The sequence below is a fragment of the Rhopalosiphum maidis genome, chromosome 1 (assembly GCF_003676215.2).
Source record: "Rhopalosiphum maidis isolate BTI-1 chromosome 1, ASM367621v3, whole genome shotgun sequence".
Taxonomy (NCBI): domain Eukaryota; kingdom Metazoa; phylum Arthropoda; class Insecta; order Hemiptera; family Aphididae; genus Rhopalosiphum; species Rhopalosiphum maidis.
In genome coordinates, this window is record NC_040877.1 from 78,689,927 (window position 1) to 78,707,046 (window position 17,120).

Genomic DNA, 17,120 nt, shown 5'->3' on the forward strand with positions numbered 1-17,120 from the left:
ATATATTAAAGATTATTATTTTATTAATAACTAAAATATTATAATAATACATTTATTATTATTAACTATTAAATTTGTAAAGGAATTTTTTTTTGTAAAAATATATAGTACATTATTTTATTTTAAGCTGTAAGAATATTACGATATTTATTTAACGGCTAAATTTAAAATCTGGTACAATTAATTATTTTAATATTTCATTATAAATTATTATGTATTCTACTATTCTAAAATGTAAGTATCTAAATAACAACTGCTATACAATAAATTAAGGTTTATAATTTCATAATTATTTGATTTATACTCAAATATAGAAGTTCATAACTATACAATTGAATTTGTTACATAGTATAAATTATATCATACATTATATTATTAAGTCATAATACATTTATATAATATATTGTTTTACCTGTTGAACACTTATCATGCCCTGCTGGTCATCAAAGGGTGGTCGTACTGCCCATAGTCTCCGACCCATCAACGTGTAGGCTCCAGTCACTAAAAATCCAGGCGTAGCATACACCAGAACAAAACATAAAATACCTGGAAATTGTAATATATTTTTACTTTATTACGTGTTATAGACTTCATTTTTTATATTATAAATAGTTTTGGTATAATATGAATAGGATGAATCCAAAATGATAAACATGCTCTAAGCTTAGAATATCATAAAATAAATAATCTTCAACATAATAATATTTAAATATACCTAATGAAAGTAGTTAAAAAAAGTTAAAATTTTATTGAGCTGTATATTTATATAATTTTTTGATTAAATTTCCGTCGTTGGTGCCTACAAATAGAGATAAATCGTATTACAATAAGTTAATAAATATACCATAAACGTGTTTGGATAACGTAGATTTTGCATGTGCATTTCCCCAGTCTTCTATACACCATGCCAAACCGTATCTATGGACTGCATCAATTAATATTGGATCATCTCCTAATTCCACAGATTCTGTTTGACGGACCCACAAAACTGGGCCGAATATAGTCATGGACACAAGCCATAAAGCAAGTATGACCTGCCAATAAAAAAATAGGTACATACATTAAATAAGTAAATTACAATTGTTTATTTAGTTTAACATTTTTGCGTATTATTAAATAAAAAGGTTAGATATAACTGGAATAAAAGTTTTAAAAACAAGGTATTATTATTATTATTTTAGATAAAAATTAGAAAATAGTGGTTTTTTATTTTATTGATTTAATATATGTCATAGTATATGATGAAATATCCAAAATATGTGGAGAAAATTATAACGAATGAAATATATTTATTTAAAACTAAATGAAAGTATTACAAAGGGTACTTCTGACTATAGACTCATAAATTAAAATTTCGAAAGTGAAAGTTTGACTGTAAAATATGAAATTAATTGGTTATTTAAACAAAAATTAACATTTTTTTTCTCAAATTGTTTTATTTATTTTGTTTTAATTAAAATAAATATTAACTACGGAAACATTTTGTCCTATTTAATGTAAATTATTATTTTTAACACACAATCTAATTTTCTAAATGTTTATACAATAATAATTTTCATATTATTGTTTTGTATAAGTATTGACTTATTTATGCGATGTTTCTGACAAAATTTAGTTCAACTTACTAAATTAAAAAAATACTAATAATAATTTTGAATAAAATAGTCTATCCTCCGAAATAGATGCTGATCCTTTGTTAAAAATTGATTTCTGTTTACAAATTTTGTTCATTATATTTAATATATTTATCATTAAAATTTAATACATCTATGATATACTAAATCATGAAATACATTTTAAACTATTATATTCTAGCTTACTGCAGGAGCGAGGTTTCCGGTTAAAAAAAACACATACACTAATGGTTTTTTTAAAAGTCACTTAAAGAAATGTACATAATTGCGGAACAAATTTATTTAATCAGTCATAACTGAATAAATTTATATTCTAAATTCAAATGTTTAAGTATGGTTTTTGAAGTTCTTATATTTTATAGTTTTATTTGTACAAAGCTTAAGTAAATCAACTCTGTAGACAATACGCTATAAAGTATTACGTTAAATGTACAATTTTAGCTTTGTAGTTTGTATGCATATCAGTATTATTGTATTTAAAATGTAGTACTATTTATGAAGAACTATTTTTTTTCAAAACTTTTTAGTATACATATAGTATATCACTGAAAAGCTGAAAACATTTTTTCGAGTGAATTATGTTTGATTACTCTATTTATTTGTTTTATTTAAATAAATTTTGATCGATATTCATATACTTACTGAATTAATAATTGTTTTTAAAAATCAATGAAATAATTAATCAATTTAAATTTGAGTGATGTTTATGTTTTCTGATATGATCGAAAAAAGGTGATTTCTGTCTCTACGTTCGATTTAAAAATTTACCGCATTCATATCGTATGGCGTAATGTATAGGCAATAGAAGGTACATTTTTGTGTTAAAGTGAATTTTAAGCACATTAAAAATATTGTTCACATTAAAGCCTCGCTTCTAATTCTAATACGTTAAAATATAAAATTAGTAATTTTTTGGCTTGATTGTGTTATTTGCATACTTTTTATCAATTTAATAGTTAAAACAATAATAATAATAATAATAATAATTTTTACATAAATACACAATATTGTACATAATACGAATATAATATGTATTAAACTTACATAGATGGTTGATTTTCGATTGAGTACCTTTCTGAATGACATCGAATGTTCGATTGCTAAATATCTATCTATACTCATTGCAGCTATAGTAAAAACGCTTGCACCAACTGAAACGCCTATAAATAAAATAAAATACAATTTATAACACACTTTTTAAACTGAACGAAATCAATAAAATGATAAATAATGTCTATAACTATTATATCATGACAATAATATTATAGCTGTTATAGGTATAGTAACTAAGTCTCGTAAAATTAATATTTACACAAATTAGTTTATATTTTATAGTAGCACCGTTTGCCTTGCTTTTGGGATAATAGATACATAGTGTGAAAAATTATGTAACCTACCATATACATTTTTTGGGTAAAAGTAAATTAACGCATATTTTACTGAAGTTTTTTATAATTTTTCTTGTGCCGTTAAAATCTTGTGCCACCTCGACTTAAATGTTTTTAGGACCGCAATATCAATTATTTAAATACTCGTATTGAGGATAGTTTTCACTAATAAACAAACAGATGAAATAAGACGTTGTTCAGGTTATTTGTACATTTTTAAAAGGTTAACTCTATAGTCTATATTAATCATAACTTTCGTAATTAATATGTATATATTTAATTATTATATATTTTTTTTATTAATTGATTAAAATATTAAATAGATAAAAATAGACGTTGATATTGAAGTTTTGTTTTATACTAGTTGTATTATTTATTTTATGAATTATTTTCTGCACTGAATGAATCATGTATCTTTTAGCTTATGCAATGAATAATGATGAGTTTTTTTTATGTATAATGTTAGGAATAGGTTAGATTGGTAGTAAAAAAGAATAAATAAATATGCATAATATAATGAATATAATATATACATTTAATAAAAGTTTTGAGAAGGTACAACATTGAACACGTATCATATTTTATTTAAAAAATGAAAAAACTTACAACTAAAAAAAGGTTGAAAAAGGGATTCCGTTAGAATTATTGTACAGGTTAGTTTTAATTTTAACAAGGTTAGTTCTTATATTGAATGAAGAAAAATATTTCTATCCTACTTTACATTTTTAGAAGGTACGCAATTAAAGGAATTACAGAATGAAGGTTTTTAATGATCAGAGGGAAAAAATGTATATATTTACTAGATGATTGCACTTTTATTTCATAACAATTAAACGGTCAACGGAAAAGAATCTTCAATGTTTGACAACGATGAGTTACACTGCTTACACAAATGTATTTACGGACGGATATTCGAATATGCGAAAAGCAATTACTACTTTTTAAAATTAAAATATTACACATTGATTTTGAAATTAATGCAATTGAAAAAACAAAGGAAGTTTTTCCTGCTGTCCAAATTGAAACATACCGTTTTCACTTGGGACAAGTTTGGAGACTCAAAATAAGTAGAATCGAATAAGAATATTTTTAAAAATAATTAATCAATTTTTAGATTAATAAAAAATTTGGCAACGTTGCCTCCAATTTCACTTAAGACCGTACATATTTGAATAGTAAAAATCATGTTCTTTGTTATTCCAGCACTGCATCCAATCACATACCTAAAAACGTACAACGAGCGCAATCGTACTCCGCCGATTTATATAGTTTTAAAAATGTTACTGTGGACGCATATTAATATATTATTATAATATACTTTCTCGTATTGTTGTACTTATGAGATATTTATTTTTATAAAAATTATTAAAAATTCATTGTTTAAAATATACATTCATTAATATATCTATTTTAGAAAAGGGAAATATATTTTCTACCTACCTAATGTTTTTTGTTTTTGTTTTCAATAACAACGCTGTACATTATGACGGTTTTTTTCACTTTAGTGAATATAATCCTTGCATTTTAAAAGCTTTATTCTAGTGCCTCATGTAGGTACTAGTACTAAAATCCACATTCATATTTTGTTATTTTATTTTACATTAGCATATTAATTGATTCAAATGTAATTCAATTATAATTTTCCCAGTGAGAAATTATAAATGAAAGTAAAATTGTCCATCTCTTATTCGAGTATAAGTGTTAAATAAATTGCGTAAAATAAATAAATTTAACAGTCTGGTATGTAGTTGACTAATTAGGATTATTATTGAAGTTTAGGAATATATTATAAAATATGAATTATATTTATTATACAAAATTCGCTGAATTATTACCATAATTTCAGAGTATTCGAGTTTATAGATATAAAAAAAATTTTCAAAATAATAATTTATAAGTTTAAGGTTATATTGAAAACTACTTTTATGTAATGTTTGTTGAAGAATTTTCAGAAGGAAATAATAATAATAATAATACGTTAGTTGTGGGTTTTTCCTAATTCCCTCTAGCCTTGGGTAGCAAAAATAGTAAGATGATAGAATGTTTTTTCCACCTTTTTGTTTTGCAAGTTTCAAACTTTAATTGAAAATAGTTATTTGTTTATTAATCGATTAAGGTTGAAAGTGACGAAGTACTTAAAATAATAATTTTAAGGGTAATTTAATTCAAACTTGTATTAAATGCAGTCTGACTGTTGCTGTAAATAATCGATTAACATTTAAAAAAAAAAATAATAGTAAAAGCGTAAGAGCTATATAATGGGGCATTTCGTATCAATATTCAAGTTTTTTCCTAAATTTCAATATAATAACCATTTAAACTGCTTTTAAAAATATAAAAATCTTAATAAAAAAGTTAGATTTAAATTGAGATATGTACGAGTTTTGTGCGGAATCTATGGGTTTTATTATAATTTTACGATTAATTAATTTTATTAACGTTAACAATTGGTTAAATTAAAATAATTGCAAGTAAGTACTAATTTTTTTAATTAAAATTTTTCTATATTACAATCTGTTATACATAATTATAAATATTAAGTAGTATGTACATGTATGGCAGAAACACATGCAGAGAGGACAAATTCATTAACAAAAACTATAAGAGGAACTGAATAATAATTTTATTTTAATTTATATTTGTAAATATACACAATAAAAAAATGTATAAAATAATTAGGTCTTTTTAATATCTTTAATATTTTAAATACTCAAAATCTTACCATTAAATATATCTAAATAGGTATATAGTGAAAACGGGATAAATGATAAATCCATAGGAAGTTAATATATATTATTATATATATATATAACAACAAATTAAATTTCTGGGACAAATCAAAATCTTGATAGACTTTTTGAACACCAAATTTCTATATTATTATTTTCTATTGATAACATTTTCAAAATATTTTAATTCTTTTTAAATAATTTATAGGCAGATGTAAAATATTTTTTATGGCCCAAATGCTTGAAAATATTATATAATAATTTTCCTTATAAGTTATTAATATTATTTTAAAAATATAATTCTTTTTATAAACATTTGAAATTCAGACTTCGACAAAAATTTAAAATTATTTTGTAATCAACAATGTTTAAAGTATTGTATTTGTATAGTTAATACATAAACATTTAATAAAAAATTCCTCACAAGTAATTAATTCTTCAACAAAAAGATCTAAAATATATATTATAAGCACGATTATATTTTTATAGACATTTGAAATTTGAATTTAAACTAAATTACATATTTAAACATGAACAACGATGTCCGTTATGTTTTAAATGTCATAAATAGTATTCACGGGTATTTAACATTTTTATGAACATTATGAATTTTACTATACGCAATTAATTTTTCAAAATATGTTGATTATCGTTGTCTTAAGGTAAGGTGATATTGACTCAAAAATCAGTAATAATAACATAACAGTGGCATACATAGTGGGTAGGGTTAGGGTCCTCTCTGCTTCACCGAAATTAATTCTTATATACGCCACTGTAACATAATATGGTATACATTTATATTACAATAAAACCTCGACAAGACGGAATCGCTTGGGATCATGCAATTTTACAGTGTTAATAGGGTATCCGTTTTACCGAATTTCCGTCTTATCGAGATTTTACTGTAGTATGATAATTAAGCATTACAAATATAATACATTTTTTAGCATTATAGTATAAGTTTTGAGTATAAATTAAATTAACCTACCGTATAATATTAATAGTAAAATATACGTAATTAGTAGCAATATCAAAAAATTTATCATAAATTAAACACTTGGTGGTATATGCTGATAGACTACTTTCGCTCAGAATTGTTTATTGTACTCGTATATAATGATATATCATTTAATTAAATATTTAGCCATTCTAGTGACCCACTTGATATTTACTGAACAGCAGAGCTATACTTCCACTTTATTTATCATATTTTCACTCTCCAATTACTTATTAAACAATGCTTTTCAAATATTTTATTTTATTTGATGTAAATTAGGTAGGCAATAGTATTTTTAATCAAATTTTGTACCTTTCCAGTCTATTAATATTTGTAAATGCAAAACTTAAATTATAGTTTAAATTATTAATTTTTGTTTCTGAGTGAAATTAATTGGTTTTATGTTGATGTGTGTATTGTTTAGTGTTGAATTTTAAATTGTTTTTTTTTTTATAATTAAAGGAGTTATCCTTATAGAAAGATTTGTTCTAAAAGATTCCAGTAGTTTTATTATTGATTGAACAATAGTTATATTATGAATACTTTAGGCTTAAGTAAAGTTTTGTTTTTGATTTGTATTAGATATTTTCCCAAGAGTAATGAAATACTTCTGAAAAATTGTAAAAATAGGATGGAGAGATAACTATTATGTTACAATTAAAAAAACTAATAAATTTCAAAAATTTAATAATTATTATATTCTATAATTTTTAGATATATTACAATCATTCTTCTCATATAAAAATAAACAGAATATTTAAGTATAATATTTCATCTTATTAATTAGTTACTACAGTTATTTAAAATATGTACACTTTACAGGTACCTTTACTCAATTAACTGTGATTTGTTGAGTTATTTTATTTCACAAAAGTCAAATGATATATTTGTATAGGATAATAAAATATATGACTGATTATTTTATCAAACAAGGAATTAAAACATTTAAAAGCAGCCCAGGAAAAGAGCTCAAATAATCAAATTTAAATTGTACATTTTACTAAATAATTATTAAGTTTTTGACCTGACAACTTAAATGTTTAGCCGTTTCCCTTTTTTAATTAAATTAAGCACCATCATTAACTACAAATGTGTTCCAAAATTATTCGCAGGTAGCTATACAACATAATATAGCATCTACATGTTTCATAGAATGCACGAATAGAAAGAAAAATAATAATAATAAAAAAAAATAATTATTCAATAAATAATACCGACGATATCTATAAAATAATAGCTGAACACAGTTTATTTAACAATTTATTATTTTTGTGTTCGTAAAAAAAAACTGTAAAACGTGATGTGGCATTGTCAAAGTTTGATTAGCGTACGTTATAATATTGTCAAGTGGTTTTGATCGATGACTGTTGATATTTTTATTCTAATAGTTATAATAATTTAATTTAATTTAAATTAAAAGTAAGTAATAATTTTTGGGGGAATTTGAGTTAATTTTACGATTGAAAACTAATAAAATTATAAGTGCCAAGTTTTAAGTCAGATGTTTACATTGTTTGTTAAAAAATTATAATATTATGAATAAAATAATAAACACATTATCTATTTAAATACATTGAATGAAAATCGAATATCTATGAAGTTACTGTTTTAAGAATTAAATAAATGATAGAAAATTATAATATAGTATTTCAATAAAGTACAAAGAAGTAAAAAACTAGCCTCAATCATTTTCCGGAAGAAAATTCAAATTACCAATAATATTCTATAAATGCATGTTAGCCAATGTATCTTTTTCGATAAAGTTATTAAAAATATATGATTGAATGATTCTAAAACAATTAAAACAAATACTCCATTTTCAAACTTTCAGTTCAAAACAGTGTTTTTTTATAGTTAAAAAATATAAATCACATTGTTGAAAAAATTAATTTTAATTAATTTTGAAATAGTTTAAGAATATTTCAGGATATTAAAATGTATTATACGTATTATAATATGTGCAGTATAAAAAGAGTAATAAATTTGAAATATTTAGTTTCATGATCAGTGATCACTTTCAATAAAAATGTTTTAAAACAGTATTAAACATAGTATGGCTTAGATTTTAGGTGAAGTATTAAGTTGATTAAATTAGATCTAAGGATTTATAAACAATCAAAGTTTCGTAATTTGCGACATTTTTTATTTTATATTTACCCATTATGCATATACATATTACTTTATTAGTTCTTTAATACACCGATATCCATTGAAAGCAGCTTAATCTGTATGTGTAGTGTACCTATTTATATAAATTGTATTTTAAAAGCACACTAAAAAATCGAGTAAAGTACCGAACATGGAAGTGTAGTTATTTACAAAACATTTAAAACATCAAATGACTTCTTTACTTTACAGGCAATGATGTACAATTTAAATCATTTTGCGATCGCGTATCAATTTCGGAATTTGGTATGGACGAGCGATTCACAAACAATGCTTACTGCATTAAGAATATAGTTGTATAACGTCATCTAACCAATTTTAGAATTCAAAACGAACGAAGAATGAATGATGATTTTCAAAAGGGTAGATACCATTCCCTTATCGTCTCTTGGATGGCTTGAAAAAAGTACGGTCTTATTCATTAAGTGTTCATAAGCTAACAAATAACATGTTTAAAAACACCTTTTTTTTTATTAATATACGTATACCGTTATTATCTTCTTTTAAATTTAATCATTATATACTTATCAACAGTATTAGCAGTTTTTTTTTATTGTCATAATTTAATAAAGTTCTTCGCTGTAAACTTTTGTCCATTATTAATATATAAGAGAAATGAAGGATTATACGTTAATCTGTTTTTACTTATTTCAATTTACATTGTTCTGCTTCAGCATTAGATTTACACGATGCCCTGGTTAATGTGTTTCTTCAATATAAAATAATAATACAGTTTGTTGTGGCAAAAGCGTGTGCGTTTCGTTTTGTGGATTCATGCCAGCTAGAGCATAGGGTCAATACTTTTCTTTTTTCGGCTAAATTATTAACAACTTAAACTATACAATATATATATATATATATATAATAGTTCTAAGTTTCGATGGTTAGTTTTGAAAAAAATTTCAATTCTCCGTATGAATTAAATATAACAATATCATACACTATGTAGGTATAAATGTAGAAAAGCTTATTATTTATGCAAAATATAAATAATTATTGACTCGCAGAGTCGCAGCTACATTTAGGAACCGCAGTAATATGCAATCCGTTATTCGTCAAGAGTCTCAGTTTTTGGTTCATTATGCAGACGAAATACTAACTTTTTTAGACTATACCTACAGTACCAAATAAATCGAATTATTGAGTTTGAAAACTATTATATGAGTTTATGACTATATATCATTGTTTTGTTTATTTATTTATTTTAATTTAATCTAGTTTATTTATTATTAGTAAGCGCCTGTAGGTAAAGAGTACATCCATATATAAGTAGTAATTATAACTTAATATTATATAGAGGTATAGGTAATACATGAATAAATATTAAACATCATTATATCACTAAGTTGAAATAAATTCAATTTATCTTAAGAAAAATAAATATCTATTCTACAATGTTAAAAATCATAAATCTCTTACATTAGGAAGTGAATAAATAAAATAAAATAAAATACAATTTTTGTTTAGATAGTTTTCCAACGTTAATATCCGGTTCACTGATGTAATAAGACAATAATTGTGTTTGTGAGTAGATGAAAAGAATATAGAAGAAGAACTAAATGTGCAATTTGGAATATTGAAAGGAATTCAAGACAATATTTCAGGTCAATCGATTTCAGAATTAAGTAAGTCATAATGCCAAAATAAATCATTAAATTTCCTTCTAAATTCTAGTGTTTCGATATTAAACTCTATGACTAGAATGTTAAGTACTATATACATTTTGTTCGTTTTATATGCTAAAAACAAGAATACAATTTTGAAGTTGTTCTTATTTTTGGATAAAATAGTTTTGATGTGGTTCCGAATTATTGATCATTATTCAGAATTAATCAAATAAGGAAAAACTCTAAAACACGTAAGCACAAAGGATCGATAAACTCTCAGCAGTTAAGTGTAAGAACCAAATACACGATAAAGCTTTATTATAGGTTGTATTTATATAGTTTATTAATATTATTGTTATGTACTCGAACATTGCTTTTACTGGGCTGAATTAGATTTTTTTTTTACAAAGCGTATACGGCATACTACGAATATATTTGGTGACTTAATTACTTTTCCTGGTATCTTTTTTTCATTTAAGTTCGTTTTAACTTTACTCGTTGGCATGGGGTCAAGTTATTAAGACACATTAATTGTACTCTACAAATTTGTACGAAACTAGTGTTTTTCACAATTATTCGTGTATTTCGTTGTTTCGGCATTATAGATGTATATGTATAGATATTAAACATGGATTATTATAATTTTAAAATAAAATGATAAATTAATATATATACAAAATAATAAAACACATAGACAGAAATACGTCCGTTCGTTATCAGCGACTGAAATGTACTTACCTACTACTATTTTTATTCTACATAAACACTTGGTAATTAATTCCTTATAATCAATAGTATCTTATTGTTCAAATTACATTTCATATTTTTGAAAAGCTGGCGTTTAAATTTAATATGATATCTAGTATAATAATGTATCAGTTATTACCTTGTAAATACGATGTTAATTTGCACATAGTCTCGCCGTACAGCCATAAGCCGGTTACTGATTGTCCAACGGCCATTGGCATGCATATGAATGTCACTAACAGGTCGGCGATGGATAAGTTCACCAAAAAGTAGTTGGTCACACTATAATATAAAAAAAAAAATTTCAAAAAATATATAGTATTTATTATACATAAATTTAACTGTAGAAGTAGTGGAAATTGCATACCTAGCATTTGTTGGAACTAATGAGACATTGGCATATTTCAAAAATATTTATTATTATACATTTTATATTTTAATTCATATTTTGTTTAATTGAGCTTGAATTTGTATAGTATATTTACCTATCTGTTTTTTTTTTTTTATCTTACGTAAACGTTGCGTGCACTAAATAATTCAATAACAGTGTGAAACAACTAATGACGAAGGTCATCAATATATAGGTATTATATTATAATATAAGCTACTACGCCGGTCATCTTATCGTGTCGTAAATGTAAATATATGTCTTTATTTAGACAGATAAGTTGTTTGAAAGCACGCGTTTTGAATATTTATCAACGACCCATGTGATGTGATCTAGTGGGAAGTATCGCTTTTTGATTCGGCCATATTATATGTATACTATTTTATGTAAAGTTGATAGTATTATGGCTTCAAATCATATCACTAGCTATAGTATCTATACGGTTCTATATACAAACATCTAATAGATTTATATTCTGATTTTACTCAATACTGTGACAAAAAATAAGTCATTTACTGCTCATTAGAGATGTTAATATAGTTGTCAATTACCATTATGCGTAAAAAATAAGCTTAACGCATGAATATTGAATATGACTTATTTTCAAAATTATTTTATATTACAACTTCTACAAATGTAATCACTTAAGTATAATTGTAAATTATTTTAAATATATGATATTAAAGTTTTTGAACTATGTTTTGCTTATGCAGGAATAATGTTCAAATTTCCGATGAAATTGTACTCATGTTTAACAGCAGTGTGTTTAAATTCCTGTAAATAACATTACCAACTGATTCAATCATTATTTAAGGACCAGCCTTCATATTAATATTATACGTAGAAAATTATGCTATGTTTGGACATTATTGCGATGTGTCATTAAATGGTCTTGTAACCGAGTGAAGTGCATTTGTCATTTTGCATGACTGAGGCGCAAAAGTGTTATGATCCGAGACATTTAATTGCACGAACTTAAAAACAAAATAAAAAAAAATTGAGGAAAATTCAAGTTATTATTTTGTTTTTTTAGTCTATTCAGCAGTATTTTTTTGAATTTCACTTTACGAACGAGAACATTTTCTGAATATATTTGGATGTACATAATTTATTTGTATAAACTACCGTATACTATGTTTAGTTTGTTAAAATAAAAAAATCAAGAGATGTTTTTGCTTAACATTGAATTTTTCTTTGTCACAAATACTATCTTCAATACGGGTATTTGTGTTATTATTTTGTCAATTATTTTAATTTTAGAACAGTGTGAGTAAATGCTTAAGAGTATTTTACAAATTAAATATATAATAAATACATTTTATTTTATAATACACTAATAATTGTTTTTCTAAATAAACATAATAAATAATTATGAGTAGCTAATATATGGGTACATTCCATTTCTTAGTTAATATCAAATTTAGTTTATTTAAAATAATATATCTAATATATTTTTTATTGAAATAAAATACATATATCTATCTATGACTATAGTGCAAGTTGTATGATTGAGTTGCAGAGGCAGCATAACTGCAACTACAATCAAAAACCTTTCTTTTATTGTTTTGCTAAAAAAAGAAATTATTAATTTGGTTAGGTATTGCTTTATTTTAAAGCCGTAATATTTTGTTAAAACTTTAAAGGTTGGCCCATAAAATAACCTCTTAATAATGGTTATTAAAAAAAAGAATTAACGATTATGCCCGTATTAGGTTAGGTTGAAATTGAAAAATATGATTTATTGCGTTTTCCTGTAAAAATTACAGTAAATTATTACCTAATACCCTCAATTAAACAAAGAGTACACGTATTAAAAAAAAATCCTTACCTACCTTGCGCACTCATAATACGAAATTCTAAAGCAATATAATATTATACTATATTTTATTAAAATTTATAATTAATCATTAAATGATTTTAATACCTATTAAAATCGACGCAGGAGTCAAACATTCTATCATAAAGCTACATCATAATGTAGGTACACACAAAAAGTTAATATTTAAAATTATTTGTAAATATTATTTTTTTGCACAGATAATAAGTATTAAGGGGAATGGGGTTGAAGGTAACTCGAAAAGTTCGAATGGGAACCAAGTTTTTTACAAACATGATGTGAAGAAAATTTATAATTTATTTTAGTGATTTAACAATATAAATTAATGCAAGGATCTATGCTTGGGAAAAATTTAAAGTTTTTTAGAAATTATATGCTGACTACACACCGCTAAGTAACAGTGTGTGTGTGCAGTGTGTGTGTTTAGGTTTAATTTTTATAATATAATGTTAAGATATATCTTAAAATATAAGGTCTTATAATTAACTAATTTACTTAAATTCAATTAGAAAACCCTTTCTAATATTTAATATTAAAACTGCAATTATTATTATCTTAATATTTTGTTCTAAATCTATAGACGAGCACATTGAGAGCTTGTATATTTTATAAGGATAAATGCTGTTGTTTTTCCTCGAGTAAGTAGGTGTCTACAAAGAAAATCTATAAAATAAATTAAAATAAATTGATAAATTGGATAAACTCAATACTTTAGAAAATTAATCATTTTTCATAGATATTCTAAAATTAGGAATCAACATATAAGCAAGTCTTAGACTATAATAATAAAATAATATTGCTTTATACAAGGATCCATTTCATTATTGATAGATTTTATTTGAAATCGTTTTCTTGTATAAAGATAAAAAATAAAACTAAATATGTATTTTTTTTTTAAATACAACTTAATCTGTAACACATTACACTAAACAAAGGTTGTTTTAAATTCATGGTGGAAGAGAAAATATACCAAATCACAAATTCCGAATAAATCACATACAAAAAATAATTAATAAGGCAACGACGACATGTATAGTAACGTCGAGGGTTTGGATGCTGCAATGCTATCCGTTAAATCGATGCACTTCAAATAGCTGTACATTATTAACCACTCATGTCTGCATTTTTATTTTTAAAAATTCGTATCGGTGAAACATTATTAAATACTACTGATTAAATAAATAAAAAAAATGCATGAAAGTATATATATGATCATATTATATTTCCTACAATATTGTGTAACTCTTGTTTCTATCAGCATTTTATTTTACATTTTGATAAAATCGATTTTGTTATTTTGTTGTAATTAATTCAAAAACGAATAACCCTAGGTAGATAATTTAAAATTTCTCCAAACGATTTTTAAGCCTTATCAATAAATGTAAAACTAAAATAAAATCTATTTAATCCCGATAATCATAATATGAAGAACCATGTATTAAATTTTCAAGTGCGTCGAATAAGTTAACTTTTTTTATTGATAATAATTATTGAATTATCGAAAAATTTTCATGTTTGTAAATAACTAAAAAAATCAAAATATTTTGAAAATAAAACCATAGATAATTTTTAGTATCTATGGTTATTTTTTTATTTCTAAATATTTTGTGTTTATTATTATTATTATTTAAAATACTGAATTTGGTTTAATGGAATATATACATGCTTTTAGTTGTTGACTAGTTATTTTTTCTAACTAGTATAATTGACTAAAGGTGATTTATAACTATATTTAAATAATATAAAACAATACTATATTATGTCAAAGTATTAAATACGTTGCTTTATGTCTGTATGTACTTTAAACATATTCTCTCCTCATAATTATAATTTCTATCAAAAATAAAACATTTTTAAAGTTTGGTCTTATCGTATGTAATTATTCCTCATTTTATGGTCCTTTAACCTTTAAATGTCTATTTATTAATATCGTTAGCAGTTAGGTTTTACCTAGAATATGCTAAAATTATCTGGAACTCAAATATCATTAGTATTTTCAATCATATTGCACTGTATTCAAAACACATTTTTTCATTTTATTAGTTTTAAATTTAATATCGAAAGCGCCTCATTCTGACTATAACAATATTAGTAAGTTTATAAATCTTAAATATTTTGCAGATAGACGTTTGTGAGATTCTTATGTTACTTAAAAAAATATATATATTAATAGAACAGTTAATTTATATATACCTACCAGTATTAAGTCTTATCAACTTCAACTACTGTCATGATGTTCAACAGAATATTAATGTTGATAATCAATGCTTATTTTATATTCTTTTTTTTCGTACTTCCTTCAAGTACTTATATGGCTATATGTAATTCTTCTCGATTAATATTGTATTAAATAATGATAAGTTTGTTAGTATTGACTTTGATTATTTTCTCTGATACATATTGTAATTATGAATATCAATATATTGTTTTTTATATTATTTTATTCTATGTAATTTTAGTTGTTAAGTTAGTTAGTAATTTCTAATTATTACACTTTTATATTGTTTTTGGTAGTTGATAACCAAATACAATTAACAAAAACCACTTGGATTCGTTCTATTTGTTCACGTTTAATACTGTTTACTAAGTCAGAGCTTTAATACACTTAGAGAATTACTATCCAAAAGTATCTATACGTTTATTTTACGAGGCATTTTCATCATGTTGTGTTTCGCGTTTTATAGTGTATATTATCCGATACAGCTGTGAATAGTATTATACTATTATATACGTAGTAAATATAATACCCGATGATATAGATTTGTATATGAGTGTTGTTTCTACTTTCTAGTGATAATAATCTGCTTAGGAAGTAATTTTAAATTAATATTTTGTATTTGTTCTTAGTTTTAGTTATTTTACGATCAAAGTAAGTATAGCTAGGTAATGTAGAATTTAAATGCCACATTATTTAGGTAATTATATCTTAATTGTAATTGCTGTTATTTTTTTTTTTGAGCTTATAACAAGTAGTTGTTATAGCATAACATGTACTTATATCTTATGCTTAAATATAATATTATTGGAATATAATAATATTGAGATATTATTATTATTATTATTATATTTACTTTAAATAAATATAAATTTGAGGCTTATTAAAATGTACAGATAACGGATTGTACAATCTGTGAGTAAAAATATTGTAATAATTAAATTAAATTAAATTTATGTTTTATAAAATAATTAAAATTTATTTTTATTTTTACGAGATGCAATTAACGTACGATATTTGAGAAAGACAAATTAAAGTATTAAACTTGATTTAAAATATAATAAATACCCTAAATATACTAAATACATAGTTTTAGCATATTTTTATTGTCATGAGAAAAAAATTAAGATCGTGAGTTTGATTGAAAACAAAAATTAGTATACATACTTACTACTTAATTACTTATCTACATTCTACTTAAATAATTATTATGAAAAACTAATGCATTTAGCTTAAACTATTATTTTTATAAATTATAAATCGATTGTTTGGGGTACATTTTAAATGTTTGTCTGAATCAACTCTGATCTTTGGGCTACAAATAAAGTAGTGCATACAAATAATATATCAACGTAGAAGTTCATTAAGTCTTTGAGAATATAAAATTATACTGATAATATACAATTGGGAAT

General features: G+C 23.7%; 1 protein-coding gene across 2 annotated transcripts in view; it reads right to left on the minus strand.

Moving 5' to 3' along the window:
* The window catches only part of LOC113557155 (gastrin/cholecystokinin type B receptor-like), a 115,841-nt gene that overhangs the window by 2,178 nt on the left and 96,543 nt on the right, over positions 1–17,120 (minus strand). For both annotated transcript variants that reach the window (XM_026962490.1, XM_026962489.1), the window contains exons 3-6: positions 11,408–11,550; positions 2,679–2,794; positions 845–1,034; positions 413–546 (exon numbers count right to left, since the gene is read on the minus strand). In XM_026962490.1, coding sequence (XP_026818291.1) covers positions 413–546; positions 845–1,034; positions 2,679–2,794; positions 11,408–11,550 — 583 coding nt within the window. The remainder of the gene's footprint in view (positions 1–412; positions 547–844; positions 1,035–2,678; positions 2,795–11,407; positions 11,551–17,120) is intronic.